The following is a 16,118-nucleotide window of genomic DNA, read 5'->3' as shown; positions in this document are numbered from 1 at the left end:
TACAATTAGTGAGCAAGATTGTCTAGTCTAGCATCTTTGCACACTTAGTAGAGGGGTATACCACACCAGAGAAGCAAGCGCAGGGGTCTGGAGAAATCAGCACATTCTCCTGGGCCATTCCTAATTACCAGTGTGTCTAGAGTGCCCCAGGTCTGTATTGACAACACAGCATAACAATAAACGCTTAAACTTGCTGAGGATACTCAGGGACATTTGATTGTAACTTCTTCAGAATAAAAGGATAAAGAGCTACGTTTAAAAGAGGGAAAACACTTACCTGCAAAATCCACAAGTGTGACTCAGATCTCATCTATAAGAACTGGGGGGCTTTGGTGTCTGCAGGGGAGCCTTGGTTTTAATCTTTTAACTCAGGTGTCAATTAGGAACTCTGTGTTTAGCTCTTATGCCTCAGCACCTGCAGTTTGCAGCCCTGGCTTAGTTAGTCTGTGCTAATTCACATTAAATCCCTGGATTGTTGCTTTGAATTCCTTTTATTTTTCTAGTGCCTTAGAAAAAAAGTGCTTTGTTTGCAGCAGTGCTTGTATTGAAGAATTTCTCCTTGCTTTTTCTCCTTAGGCTTATTATTTTATAAAGTGTTGATTATCAGTTCTTAAGGAATTTATAAAGGTCGTCATATAAACAACTGAAGTCATCACCTGCATATAAGAGTGCTTCTTTCTGCATGTAATTTTTATAAAGTGTTGATTGTTTAGCTCTGAAGTAATTTTAGAATGGAGTGAGATCCTTTGAATGTCTCCTGACATGTGACTGCACTTCCTCTGATTACCCCTTCCTGGCCATAGCACCAAACCCTTTGCTCAGACCCTGGTTGTATTATGTACCTTTGGATACAGAGACCTCCATAGATTACAATGAGGAACTGAGAAGGCAAAGGAGCTGGGGCTGGAGAGATGGCTCTGCAGTTAAGAGTGCTTGCTGCTCTTGCCGAGGACCAGTGTTCAGTTCCAAGAACCCCCATATCAAGCATCTCACTATCGTCTGTAACTCCAGCTCTAGGAGATTCTGATGCCCCTTCTGTCCTCCATAGGCATTTGCACAAGTGTATGTGTGTATCTGTGTGTGTGTAAAAGTGAGCTTGTGATTGTATATACATATTCCTCCCCCCTGACAAAATGTTGAAGTATTGGAGAGTTAATTTTTTTGTTTTTGTTTTTAATGAGATAGGTTCTAACTCTGTAGCATACATAGGCTGGAGCTAGAACTCAGTATGTAGCTCAGGCTCACCTTAAATTTACAGTCTTTCTGCCTCAACCTTTCAAGTGATGGAATAGTATGTATACGTCACCACACCTTGAGGGAGGAGGAGGAAACAGATGTGTGTGTGGGGCACCCTTGCTTGTACATATGGAGAATAGTGGGCTACTTTGGGTATCTTCCTCTATAACATTCTACCTTAGTTTTGTAACAGAGCCTCTTACTGAACCTGAAGCTAGTCGTTTCAGGTAAACTAGCAGGCCAGAGAGCCCTTGGATCCATTTGTGCTCACTTGCCTGTCTCTACAGTCATAGGCATCCGTACGACAGCTGGCTTTTTACATGGGAGCTGGAGATCTGAATTCAAGTCTTCACACTTTTGAATTAGGCACTTTACCAAGGAAACCAACTCCTCAGAGCCTCTGCTGGAGAATTTTGAAAGGAGTTCTTTTCTGGTCTCCTGTTGGGCAGAGACTAATTGATTGGCTTTTGTGGTGGGAGCTGAACTACAGGCTCAACCCATCACGACTCCCTCTAATTCAGTTGGCTTAGAGTTGGCTATAGAATGTCATCATGAAATCCATTCAAACTCCACTTGAGATATTCAGATTTAAGAGAGCAATAGATCCCCAGGGTTTTTTTTTTTTTTTTTTTTTTTGTTTTTTTGGGGGGGAGGGGCTTACTGTGTATTTATTTGATATATTTGGAAATAGCAAGCTTTATTTGAACCTGTTATTACTTCAGGGACAGGCTGTAAATTTATTTATTTATCCTTGACTACATACACTAATGTGAAGTACAAGATGACCTCCAGTCCAGCAAGATGAATTCTGATATTCTGAGTCCAGTCAACCTCATCTACGAGGTGTGGCTGAAGAAGATACTGGAATTTGTTTTTTGGAAGAAGCAGTGGAGCCCCTGGGCTCAGTCATCAGGTTTCAGGGAGGGGTCAGTGCTGGCAGATACCAATCGAGAAGGAAATGCAAAGCTCATTTTCATTGAGTAGGAGTCAGGTTCAGATGTCCCCAGGGCAGCTGCAGCATCTCGCAAGCACTAGGGTTATGGACTCAACCAGTGACCAACCCAGACCCTAGCCTGTTTGGAAGGAGAATAGGAGATTCCCGCTAATGGATGCTGTGTCTTGTAATTTGTTGTCAAAAGGCCCTGCTTTTTTTCTGAAGGTAATTCTGATGGGTTTCAGATGACTGATGGCCACCTTTATTGTGTGGGGCTTCAGTGGTGAGTACCTGACAAGATCAAAGCAATGCATCGCCACACAAGTTGTTTCTCTTCATGTAAATTTAAGCATGGCCCATGAAGGCATGCTGCCTCTCCCTTGGAAAAGTAATTTAGCCTGTAGAAAATAAATCCACACTGTCTTGCAATAATTAGGAATTTGAAATGGAGAGAATTCATTATTTCCATCAGATTTCAGTCACTCAAGACAATGCTCAAGAACAGAGTCCAGAGTGTTGCCAAGTTAATTTCTGGTGTCATCTCCTTTAACATGCTTGTCGTTATTCCTGCAGGACCATGCAGACTTGCAAAGCCATGCCTTCACAGTTGGGATGAGGCTGGAGACATTGCATATAAGTGATCCCTTTCATATCTATCCTGCATCAGTGACCAAGGTAGGTTTTCTGCTTTGCTCCATACTCTTTGTTCCACAGTGAATCCCATAAGTCTTCAAAGGTAGGCAGATGTAGTATGTGCCTACAAGGAGCTCACAGACACACCCCATAGACAAACCAAAAGGAGATGGATGTCTCTTCTCAGTTCTGTGCTAAGGTCTTTCTGTGAGAGGGGGCAGAGGAGTCTAACCAGATTCCTTCTTCTAGCCTGGACAAAGTGACTTCTTCTCTTAATAGTTGTCTACTAGTGAGTTGCATTTTACAAACATAACTTACTGGGTCACAGAGGTGACTCAGTGGATAAGGGGGATTGCAGTGCAAGCATGAGAACCTGAGTTCAAATCCCCAGATCTTAAGGTTAAAGTTGGATGGTGCATGCCAGGAATCCAAGCACCAAGAGGACAAAACCAGGGATTACTAGTGCTTGCTGGCCAGCCGACCTAGCCAAATCCAACCAACCAACCAACCAACCATCCAACCAAACTCTAAGCACTGAGCTCCAGATTCAGTGCGAAATCTTTTCTAGGAAATAATATTGATCAAGACGTGTGATACCCTCTTCTGGCCTATACTCATGCATATGGGACACACACACACACACACACACACACACACACACACACACATGTGCACATACAGGCAGTGTGCCACACACGAGAGATAACCTGCTCCTCCTCCATGACTGTCTATTTATATTTAGAAAATTCAAAAAGGCAGATTCTTATTTCCTCATAAACCAGTGTTTTTGCTTCTTTTTTTTCCCCATCTGCCCATGAAAGGCTAAAGGAAGTCACTTGCTTCCAAGATTGTCGTCAGTCAAAATGAAACTCCTTCACTGTGTAAAGATGTTTCTATGCTGATCTGGCAGTCTTTTGAGATATGATTACTAAGATTATCTCTTCTTCATCAGTGAAATCCCGGTGGTTCTAACAATGGTCAAATTCACATTGTGTATTTCCCACCTTAAATACTAGCTTCTGCTAAGTGGTAGGAGCTGCTCACAAGCTGAACATTTTTTTGGTCAAATGTGTCTTCAGTTAATGACACTTTTTATTCTGAGGAAGAATTTGATTAAAGATTCAAGGTCAATTGCAGTTTAATTTTTATTTCCAAAGGAAAGTGGCTATATTTTTATAGTAAATCAAATATTATTATACTTGAACTTTTCCTTCTTTCCTTCCTTCCTTTCTTCCTTCCTTCCTTCTTACTTTTTCATGATTTGTTACAATTTCAGAAAATTAGTGGTGACACTATAGTAAAAACACGTAAACTGGTTGTGATTACGGCACATAGCGTTCTGTTTCTGAATGGGTCTATGGACTTGTCTAGAGCACTACAGTGCCAGCTTCCCCTGAATTTTAGGAAACAGGCTGGCAGAGCCACTGTGCTCAGCCCACATCGGGCACATTTCACACGTCTTTGTTCCTTTAGATTATTGTGATCTTCAGTGTTAGAGAGAGAGACACCTTCTGTATTGGTAGCCTCAATTTAGATAGACATTCAGCGACAGGTTGCGTGCTCACAGTCATTTCCCTTTACGTCGTCTCCCTGAGAGACAGAAACATTTGCAAGTATTCTGAAATGCGTTTTCACACTACTTTCCTTTGCATTTGTATCCAAGAGGAAGTACTCAATGCCATTCTGCCTCCTATGCATCCCATTCTCTGTTTGCCCGTATGCTGTTTTAATGCATGAGCTAGAATGTGTGGTCTTGTCTCTAAGAACCTTCGCACATAAGTTCAAGGCCCATCTTCATGTATGCTTTACCAGAATAGTCTTCATGTAGAAGGTATTTATAAATATATATCGAACATATCTTCACTAGAGGGGATTCCCAGAGTGGGTATGATCACAGTTCATTGTATACATCTCTGAAATTTAAAAAATACATTAAACATATTTATGTTTTAGGATATTTTGCTTGAGACTATCACACACTGTGTTTTTATGACTTTTTACCATGAAAGTTTCACACAGGTGCCCCTTTAAGGTTTTTCATCCTGAAAGCCCTGAAGAAGATAGAATAAACGATATTAAAGCACACAGCTAAAATGGAGAGGTGTCCTAGCATTAAGTGGAGAGGCTTTAGCAGTGGAACAGGGCTGGTCCTGGTATTTCAAACACTGAAGGATGAGATGCTAGCAGTGCTGGAGCATGTAATGTAGGTTGCATTGAAGAAAGGCCAGGGCACGAGAGACCCGTGAGCTCTGTGTCAGAGGGAACACAGAGCAATGGTTTTCATCCCAGGGAACATGAGTCCTGAGAGATATGAGGGAACTTCCTGAACTTTTCTCTGAAGTCTTTTCACAGCAATGTGAAGTTTGGTGGATCCTGGAAACTTTTAGAAAGGGTCCCACAGTGCTTAGATTCCCTGCTGCCAGGATAGCTTATTATGCGTGAGGACCTGTGTGTATGTGTGGTAGGACTAATCACAGTAATCTTTCAGAGAGCTACTGAGTGGTTATAGGTGGTGATCTGGACTGTGAGGCATAGACCAATTAATTCCCTGATGTTATCAGGAATACATTGTACTTCAGGGAATCATACAAGAAAGAAAATGAATGAGTAAATAAGTGGATCCCAGGGAGGGGTTCATGAAAGCTGGGGCTGGTGTGAGAATGTGGTTTCACTCTTTTGATTTTTGTTTTATGTATATGGGTGGTTTGTTTTACCTGCATGTATGTCTATGCACCCTGTACATGGCTAGTGCTTGCTGAAGCCAGAAGAGGGCACCATATCCCTTGGGAATGGAGTTACAAACAGGTGTCAGCCACCATGTAGGGGCTCAGAATTGAACTTGGGTCTTCTGGAAGAATAACCAGTGCACTTAACCAGCGTGCCATCTCTCTAGTCCTGAGAGTGTTTTTAAATGTAACCACTATCAGGAAGCGTTTTTCTAGGCAAGCTGGCCATGATCCATCCTTTGTGTGTGTGTGTGTGTATTAAAACAAAACAAAACAAAAAAGCAAAAAACAAAAAGCCCCAACGCAACCAAACCAAAAAACAAAACAAAAAAACCAAAAAACCAAAAAACAACAAAAAAAAGTGTTTTAAAAAAGAATCTCGTGTGACCCAGGCTGTCCTTAAACTTCTGATCCTCATGCCTCCGTATTCAGGGATAGCATTACAGGCTTGTGGCACCATGCCTAGCTTGAGTCTATGCTTCTTAAAGTAGATTTTCAAAGCCAACTGCCCAGTGACTACAATTAGAGGTAGTTACTGGAATCAGAACATAGACGTGCAGGTTAGACTCTACTCGTGCTTGTAGATTTAGTCTACCATATACTTTGTAATGGAGAAAGCTAGGAAGCAGAGCTTAGTATAAATGTAAAGGTATTGTGCACATGTGCGTGCGTGCGTGTGTGTGTCTGCCTGCCTGCCTGCCTGGTTACATGTGCAAGTTTGTAGGGAGTCAGACATCTGATTTTGCTCTCTGCTTAGAGCTTTGTTTTTTCTTTTTCTTTTCTTTGCAATACTGGAGCTTGAATCTAGAGTCTGGCACATGCTAGGCAAGTGCTGTACTAGTGAGCTCTATTCTGAGTGCTTTTTAGATTTATTTATTTATTTTTACTTTGAGCCAAAGTCTCACTAATTTGCCTTGGTTGGTCTTTAGCTGACTTTGTAGCCCAGACACTTGGTAAGCTTATGAGCACGCGCCTCCACCTCCTTCCCCCGCCCCGACTCGGCTCTCCTTAGCTGGGCTGACAGAGTTCCATCACCTAGACCTGCTTGTTCATTTTTATCATTGGCATTTTCATCTCATTTATTATATATTCATCTACAAAACATTTTCTATGCCTCTGTGAATCATTTGATGAATAAAGGAGGTCACTGTCCTCAGAGAACATCTGATATTTTGGTGGTGACAGGTGATGGGAGGGGGGACATGAAGTAAAGACAGGTTTTTCTGCATACATGATTTCCTCTCTGGCTATAGGATGTTGTATTTTGAAGGCTGTATTGTACAGGAGTCTAGAAGCCTCTGAGGGCTGAAGCCAGAGGGGTTAAAGGATCTGCTGTGAGGAGTTTGGTCCTTGCTGTAGAGGTTCGAGGTGCCACTTTGTCTTTCTAATACCATTTATTTTTCTGTGGACAGAAATTGGTTGTCTTTCTGTCAGTTTGCTTTTCTTCATATGAGGCCCTTGTTTTGTATTTCTACGTCTTTACTTTGTGGTTTTCACTTTCTCTCTTCTGTATACTTTATTTATTCCTCTTTCCATGTATATGACCACCACAACTGAGTCTGCTTTCTTATCTGCTGGGTTCGGTGAAATGTACTGAAATGCTGGTTCATGCTAAAGTCAGTTTGATAGGATATGTTCAGTGTCATTGAAACAGTATCAGGATTTGTATGTGTAACACTGAGAAATTAACATTTCCTTTTCCCTTTCTTTCTTTCTTTCTTTCTTTCTTTCTTTCTTTCTTTCTTTCTTTCTTTTTTAGGTTTTTAATAGTCAGTTTTTCCAAGTGGCCATTGATGATCTAAGACCTGAAGCTAGTAAACTCACAATGCTGTGCCATGCAGATTCTTTGGGGATTTTGCCAGTACAGTGGTGCCTTAAAAATGGAGTCAACCTTGCTCCTCCCAAAGGTTTGTATCCTGTGAAAATTTGTGGGGTTGAAGTAGTCCAGGCTGGTGTTGTCTTCTTGCCTCTGACATGACGGCATCATGTTTGTCTGGACAAGTTGCACTGTGAATTGACCTATGATGCAAGGGAAGGGTTCTTCTGTATTGATTGACATGGATGTCACCATAGCTCCACCCCTTGGAAGGTTTGTGTGGCTCGATTAGCAGGGTCAATGACAAGGCACTTCCTCTGCTAGATAATGCATGCATCGCTGCTTTGCTCTGATGCTGTGTAGCAAGTGATTTAGGCACCAAAATGATTGCCACAGAGAGATGGAAGTTAAAGATATGAAAACGTCTGAGAAGTATGTACAACAAAGTGGCAATGTGTATTTCTTTAGCCTTCAGTGTCTCAGATACTCCACTGCTCAAATACTCTTAGGGTTCAAATTTTTAACATAATAATTATGATAATTCACTTGATGCTATCATCTCCAAGGTTTGCTCAGCTGGGACAACATTAGATGAAAAATGAGGCCCTACATGGTGGTGTGCTTGACAGTAGAGGCAGGAAAACTAGGGGTACAAGATGATCGTCAGCTACATAGTGAGTATAAGGCTAGCCTGGGCTACATGAAACCTTCACTCAGAAAATAAGTAAACTAAACACTAAATGAGATGAAAGAAAATAAGAGAATGTATCTGTGTGTGTATATATATATATATATATATATGGAATGGCAGGAAAGAAATTGGAGAAAGATTAGAAAAAAAACTTAACGGGACAGATTGTTACATAGTACCTTAAATACAAAGAAGTTTTGCATGAGCCTTTTTCAGATTTTCAGATGTGTAGGGATTATGGAATAACTTCAGATGTCACATTTGCTAGCCGGCTGTCTGGTGCTGTTGTGCCATTGACCTGTGCTGTGTGCAGCTTATCTACAGCATCGTTGCCCTTGCTGGGCTCTGACCCTCATTTCTCCTCCATCTTCCTCTCTATGCTGAAGATGCTCCTGCATCTCTCCATTTCAGCTGTTGACTTTTCAGATTACAGATGCATAGTTCTGTGGGCTGATGACATGGCAGTGGACCATCTTTGAGGTTTCTGATCACTGTGTCCTCAAAAACCGTGTCATGTGGACTCTTTATCACCGACAGTTCATGTAATCTGCCATGCCCAGAGAAACAAAGATTTGAGTGACAGGAGCTGTAGTCACCATGCCTACTCCACCTGGTGACGGTGGAAAGGCTCCAGCCCGTGGGCCCTCTGTGTATTTATGTTTGGGTTCTTGTTGTGACCTGAACTAAATAAGAAGCTTTCACTGGGGACTTCATGGTCGTCTCGAGGTAGCACCCAGAACCAAATTAGTAGGGTTTGATGAGCACAGAGAAACAAGTAGTGTTTGCTGTACCAGGAGCAAGCACAGCTGCTGTACACTCAGGCAGGTTCAGCAGCATGGAATGCAGACCAATGTTCTAAGTACTCTGCAGATGTAGACTACAAAGGAGGATGTGTTAATCATTATGTTTAAATTCCACGTCCTACTACATGAGGGAATTTAACACTTAAGTAGCTTTTCTCATTTGAAATGGGCTGTAAAAACTATCTCATTTAAACCCCAGTCTTCCTCCCCCACCCCGTCCCTTCTACCGGGGACTTCAAGCTCAGTTGTGTTAAATAATTTATGAAATCCCAAGAGGTTGTCTGAATTCTGGTCTTGCAATCCCAAATGAATGCTTCTCCTCGTAGGTGTACTAACTAGCCTTTGTTACTATTCCTAGGGCTGGCATCTTCTACATAGTCTATCCTTCAGGGCAGTTCGGGTGGCCTTAGTCAGGGCTGGCAGATGTTAGTGGGTCATGACTTTTACATGGGTAATTGGTCTATATGCGTGAGAGCAGTTGGTGAATTACAGTTTGAAGGTGTAATTTTCCAAATGTTGATGTTTATACCACAGTCGTGGCTTTGTTTATTGGACTCTGGTTTCATCTCATAAGAGTAGATTATATTTATGTTGGTAATTAAAACGAATGCAAATTTAGACCTGTTGATACTGCTGGGTTTTGTAATGTGGCTTAGTGGTTTCCTTTTGAGGTTGCGCATCTCACGTCTTATCTTACTATGAGGGCTGGGAGCCCTGTTACAGGATTGTGCAAACACCATTCCATATTTTATTAATGTGTGAAAGGAGAAGATTTTTTATGTCTGTTTTAATATTGAACATTGGGGTTGGTAGCTAGAATGTGTAAGCTATCATGTGCATATTCCCAAGAGATTTCAAAGGTTTTCCTGTGTGCTTAGATTTCTGTGAAAATTCTGAATCGTTCTTGCAATTGGGTGTTGCCTGGTCTTTGACAGTCTTTTGGTAGAAGGCAACATGGGAGAGAGACATGACAAGAACGCAGATCTCTTTTTCTGTTGTTTTGACTCTGCTCTCTTTTAAAAGAGAAAGCAAAATATATCAGCCCCCAACTCTAGAGCCAAATCTTCTAAGCTGGGAAAGACAGGAACTTTGTGGTGGCTCCTGCCTCAGGGTTTTGCTGCTAGAGATGTGATCATGCATTTTAACCAAATAAAGGACAGTCAATGTTATAGATCCTACCAAAAGTACTTAAAGAAATACATAAATAAATAAACTAAAAATGATGGATACATAGGCTATCCACCTTCTGGTCATGGGATACCAAAGATTAGTAGTAGACTTCAAAGAGGGAGACTTCCTAACTGAGGAATCGTTTGGTGGAAAACATTGGGTTTGTGCTGTAAAATGCAGAAGCCAATAGTGAAGGAAAGTGTTGATTGTAACATTTTCCTGTCACTAGGTCGACCATCTAATTGAAATACAAACTATTTAATATGATCTAGGAAAAAGAGGTGTATTTAAATTATTAACACAACACAAAATAGTGACTCTTAAATCTAATTCTATTTCCATAAAGAACCTGAGCACTTGTCCTTAGTTCATTTCAAAAATTCCATTTATCAACATGTCATTGTATTATAGAGAATAATATATTGAAATTCTGCCAGGCATGGTGGCATAAAATGGCAATCCCCAAAACTGGGAGAGTCAGGATGATCAGAGTTCAAATTCATGCTTAATGTCACGATGAGTTAGAGATCAGTCTGGGATTCATGCGACACTCAATATGTATGTGCATGTGTGTACATGTATATGTGCAGGTACATGTGTGTACATAAATATACATATACATACAAAAGCATGCACAGACACACACATTACACACATGAATGGCAGTCATCGATCTATTTGGATAATATGTGACTTACAGTTTTAGAGATTACGCAGTTCTGTGCTTGTGAGAGGTCTTACTCATCAGGGGAAAATGCTGGCCAGAGTCAGGAGGAGCACAGTTCAATTCATGCTTAAGATCATGATGAGTTAGAGACAAGCCTGGGATTCATATGATCCCCCTCTGTAAGTGCAGATGTGTTAATGTATGTGTGCATGTACATGTGTGTATATAAATATACATATACACATACACAGACATGCAAGCATGCTCAAACACACACACACACACACACACACACACACACACACATACAAATGTGTGCGCAAATGGCACTCACATAACAATTTGAATGATATGTGACTTCGAGTTTTAGAGATTTTGCAGTTCTGGGCCAGTGAGAAAAATCACTCACCAGGTGAAAGCATTTGCCAGAGATAGAAGGATCAGAGTTCAAATTAAAGTTTAACCTCATGATGACTCTGCCTGGGATTCATGAGATGCCCGCTATGTATATGCAAGTGTGTATACCTGTGTGTGGATGTACATGTGTGTATATGAATATACATATACATGCACACAACACACACAAACATAAATGACAGTCATCAATGCATTTGAATGACATGTGACTTACAGTTGTAGACCTTATGCAGTTCTGGGCCAGTGAGCGGTTCCACTCATTTGCTAAAAACGCTTGTCAGAGTCAGAAGGATCAGAGTTCAAATTCATGCTTAACCTTATGATGAGTTAGAGACAAGCCTGGAATTCATGTGATGCCCCTACGTGCATGTGTGTATATGTATGTGTGAATGTACATGTGTATATATGAAAATGCATATACATACACACGCACACATACACGCATGCACACACATGCACACTCACACACAAGGTCCTCATCGATCCATTTGAATGATATGTGACTTATATTTTTAGAGATTATACTGTAGTAAGCCAGTGAGAGGTCTCACTCAACAGGGAAAACACTTGCCAGAGTCAGGTGGATCAGAGTTCAAACTCATGCTTACCTTAATGTTGAGTTAGAGACAAGCCTGGGTATAATCTGATACCCCCTGTGTATGTGCATGTGTGTATACTTGTGTGTTCATGTATATGTGTATATATGAAAATACATATACATAAACACACACTATTACACACAGAAGTGCAAACATGTGCACGCATACACACACACACACACACACACACAAATGGCACCAATCCATTTGAATGATATGTGACTTAGAGTTTTAAAAATTGTGCAGTGCAGAGCAAGTAAAGATCTCAGTCAGCAGGTGAAAATCCTTACCAGAGTCAGGAGGATCAAAGTTCAAATTCATGCTTAACTTCATGATGAGTTAGAGTTCAGCCTGGGATTCATGTGATGGCCCCTATGTATGTGCAGGTGTGTATATGTGTGTGTGTATGTACATGTGTGTATATCAATGTACATATACATACACAGAGTCACATGCATGCACACATACACACACAAACTAATGACACTTATTGACCCATTTGAATGACATATGACTTACAGTTGTAGCGATTGTGCAGTTCTGGTACAGTGAGAGGATTTACTCATTTGCTAAAAATGCTGGTCAGAGTCAGAAGGATCAGAGTTCAAGTTCATGGTTAACCTCATGATGAGTTAGAAATCAGTCCGGGACTCATGTGATGCCACTTAGGTAGGTGCATGTGTGTATATGTATGTGTGCATGTACATGTGTGTATATGAAAGTGCATATACATACACACAAACACATACACGCATGTGCAAACACATAAACTCTCAGAAATGAATGGCACTCATCGAACAGTTTGAATGATATGTGACTTAGAGTTTTAGAGATTTTGCAGTTCTGGGCCAGTGAGAAAAATCACTCACCAGGTGAAAGCATTGGCCAGAGACAGAAGGATCAGAGTTCAAATTAAAGTTTAACCTCATGTTGAATTAAAGATCAGCCTGGGATTCATGGGATTTTCCCTACATATGTTCATGAGTGTATACTTGTGTGTGGATGTACATGTGTGTATATGAATGTACATATACACGCACACATACACACACACATAAATGACAGTCATCAATGCATTTGAATGACATGTGACTTACAGTTGTAGACATTATGTACTGTTTTAGTGACTGTTTTAGTGAACGGTTCCACTCATTTGCTAAAAATGCTTGTCAGAGTCAGAAGGATCAGAGTTCAAATTCATGCTTAACCTCATGATGAGTTAGAAATCAGCCTTGGGGTTCATGTGATGCCCCCTGTGTGTGTGTGTGCATGTGTGTATATGTATATGTGTATGTACATGTGTGTATATGAAAATGCATATACATACACACACATACACGCATGCGCGCAAAGTAATGGCACTCCTAGATCCATTTGAATGACATGTGACGTAGAGTTTTAGAGATTACACTGTATTGGGCCAGTGAGTGTCTCACTCACCAGGTGAAAAACGCTTGTCCAAGTGAGGAGGTTCAAAGTTCAAACTCATGCTTAACTTCATGATGAGTTAGAGATCAGCCTGGGATTTGTGTGATGCCCTCTATGTATGTACAGGTGTGTATATGTGTGTGTGTATGTACATGTGAGTATGTTAATATACATATACGTACACACAGTCACATACATGCACACATATACACACACATACACATAAACTAGTGGCAGTCATCGACACATTTGAATGGTATGTGACTTACAGTTTTAGAGATTATGCATTACAGGGCCAGTGAGAGGTTTCACTCATTTGGTAAAAATGCTTGTCAGAGTCATGAGGTTCAGAGTTCAAATTCACGCTTAACTTCTTGATGAGTTAGAGATGAGCCTGGGATTCATGTGATGTGCAAGGGTGTATATGTAAGTGTTCATGTACATGTTTGTATATGAATATGCATATACATACACACATACACACACGAATGGCACTTATTGATCCATTTCAATGATATGTGACTTAGACTTTTAGAGATCACGCACTACTGGGGCAGAGAGAGGTGAAAATACTTGCCAAGGGAGGAGGATCAGAGTTCAAATTCTTGCTTAACTTTATGATAAGTTAGAAATCAGTCTGGAACTCATGTGGTGCCCCCTATGTATGTGCATGTGTGTATACTTGTGTGTGCTTGTACATGTGTGTACATGCATATACATATACATCCACACACACACATACACACGCATGCACACACCCACACAAACACAAATGTTACTTATTGATCCAGTTGAAGGATATGTGACTTAGAGTATTAGAAATTATGAAGTACTGGGCCACTGAGAGGTCTCATTCACCATGTAGAAACACTTGACACAGTAAGTAGGTTCAGATTTCAAATTCATAGTTTAGTTAGTTAGACATCAGCCATGGATACATGTTATGTTCCTATGTATATGCATGTGTGTATATGTGTGTGCATGTACATGTGTGTATATAAATATACATACATATACACACAGTCACATGCATGCACACATACACACACAGAAACATACACACACACACACACACTAATGCCACTCATTGATCCATTTTTGATATGTCACTTAAAATTTTAGAGATTCTACAGTAGTGAGCCAGTGAGTGTCTCACTCACCAGGTGAAAACGCTTGACTGAGTCAGGAGGTTCAAATTTCAAACTCATGCTTAACTTCATGTTGAGTTAGAAATCAGTTGGGATCATGTGATTTCCCTTATGTATTGGCATCTGTGTATAATTTGTGTGCATGTACATGTGTTTATATTAATATGCATATACATACAAACACACATAAAAATCACACGTGCACACACACACACATACACCCAGATATAGTTGAATGGCATTCATCAGTTTATCTGAATGATATGTCACTTAAGTGCTTTAGAGATTATGCAGTTCTAGGCCAGTGAGAGGTCTTAGTCAGCTGGTGAAAACGTTTGCCAAAGTCAGGAGGATCAGACTTCAAATTCATGCTTTACTTCATGATGAGTTAGAGATGAGCCTGGGATTCATGTGATGTGCTTGTGTGTATATGTAAGTGTGCATGTACATGTTTGTATATGAAAATGCATATACATACACACATACACACGAGTGGCACTTATTGATCCATTTGAATGATATGTGATTTAGAGTTTTATAGATTATGTATGTCTGGGGAAGAGAGATGCTACTCTCAAGGTGAAAATTCTTCCCAGAGACAGGAGGATCAGAGGTCAATTCATGCTTAACTTAAGGATGAGTTAGAGACAGGCCTGGGATTCATGCGATGTCCTCTTTTATGTGCATATTGTATATGTGTGAATGTACATCTCTGTATATCTATTATATGTATATGTCCATATGTATGTATATTTTGTCTGACACCTACAGTCAGACAAATGCACGCACACACACAGACACATAGACACACAGACATACACACACACACAAATGAATGCCACTCGTTAGTTCATTTGAATGATATGTGTCTTAAAGTCTTAAAGTCACCAAGGTAAATTGCTTGCCACAGTCTGGAGGTTCAGAGTTCAGATTCATGCTTAAGTACATGATCAGCCTGTGATTCATGTGCTGTCCCCACGTATGTGCATGTGTGTATACTTGTGTGTGCTTGTACATGTGTGTATATGAATATACATATACATACACACACAAATACATACGCATGCACACACACTCACACAAATGTTTCTCATCGATCCATTTGAATGAACTGTGAATTAGAGTTTTATAGATTATGACATACTGGGTCACTGAGAATTCTGACTTACCATGCTTATCTGTATGTTGTGGTAGAGATCGGTTTGTCATGTGATGGCCCCTATGCATGTACAGGTGTGTATATGAATAGTCACATGCATGCACGCGCGCACACACACACACACACACACTCATCAATCCACTATAAAGATATGCTACTTAGAGTTTTAGAGTTTATACAGTACTGGGCCAGTGAGAGGTCTCACTCACCAGGTGAAAACGCTTCTGTAAGTCAGGAGGATTAGAGTTCAAACTGTTGCTTAACTTCATGTTGAGTTAGAAATCAGTCTGAGATTCATGTGCTTTCCCCTATATATGCGCATCTGTGTATAGTATTGTGTGCATGTACATGTGAGTATGTTAATATACATATACATACAAACACATACAAATGCACGCGCATGTGCACACACACACACAGTTATAGATGAATGGCACTCATCAACACATTTGAATGACATGTGACTTAGAGCTTTAGAGATTATGCAGTTCTGCGCCAGTGACAGTTCTCACTCAGCAGGTGAAAATGCTTGCCAAAGTGAGGAGGATCAGAGTTCAAAATCATGATTAACTTTTTGATGAGCAAGAGATCAGCCTGGGATTCATGTGATGCTCCTATGTATGTGCATGTGTGTATACTTGTATGTGCTTGTAATGTGTGTATATGATAATACATGTGTACACACAACACA

At 40.5% G+C, this 16,118-nt stretch overlaps 1 protein-coding gene across 5 annotated transcripts in view; it reads left to right on the top strand.

Moving 5' to 3' along the window:
- Sfmbt2 (Scm like with four mbt domains 2) overlaps positions 1 to 16,118 on the top strand; it is a 192,655-nt gene that overhangs the window by 90,288 nt on the left and 86,249 nt on the right. For all 5 annotated transcript variants that reach the window (XM_076939424.1, XM_076939427.1, XM_034510311.2 and 2 more), the window contains 2 exons: positions 2,744 to 2,845; positions 7,289 to 7,436. In XM_076939424.1, coding sequence (XP_076795539.1) covers positions 2,744 to 2,845; positions 7,289 to 7,436 — 250 coding nt within the window. The remainder of the gene's footprint in view (positions 1 to 2,743; positions 2,846 to 7,288; positions 7,437 to 16,118) is intronic.

Source organism: Arvicanthis niloticus, chromosome 8 (assembly GCF_011762505.2).
Source record: "Arvicanthis niloticus isolate mArvNil1 chromosome 8, mArvNil1.pat.X, whole genome shotgun sequence".
NCBI classification, from domain to species: domain Eukaryota; kingdom Metazoa; phylum Chordata; class Mammalia; order Rodentia; family Muridae; genus Arvicanthis; species Arvicanthis niloticus.
Note: the sequence above shows the minus strand (reverse complement) of the source record. Positions and strands in the feature narration are given on the sequence as shown.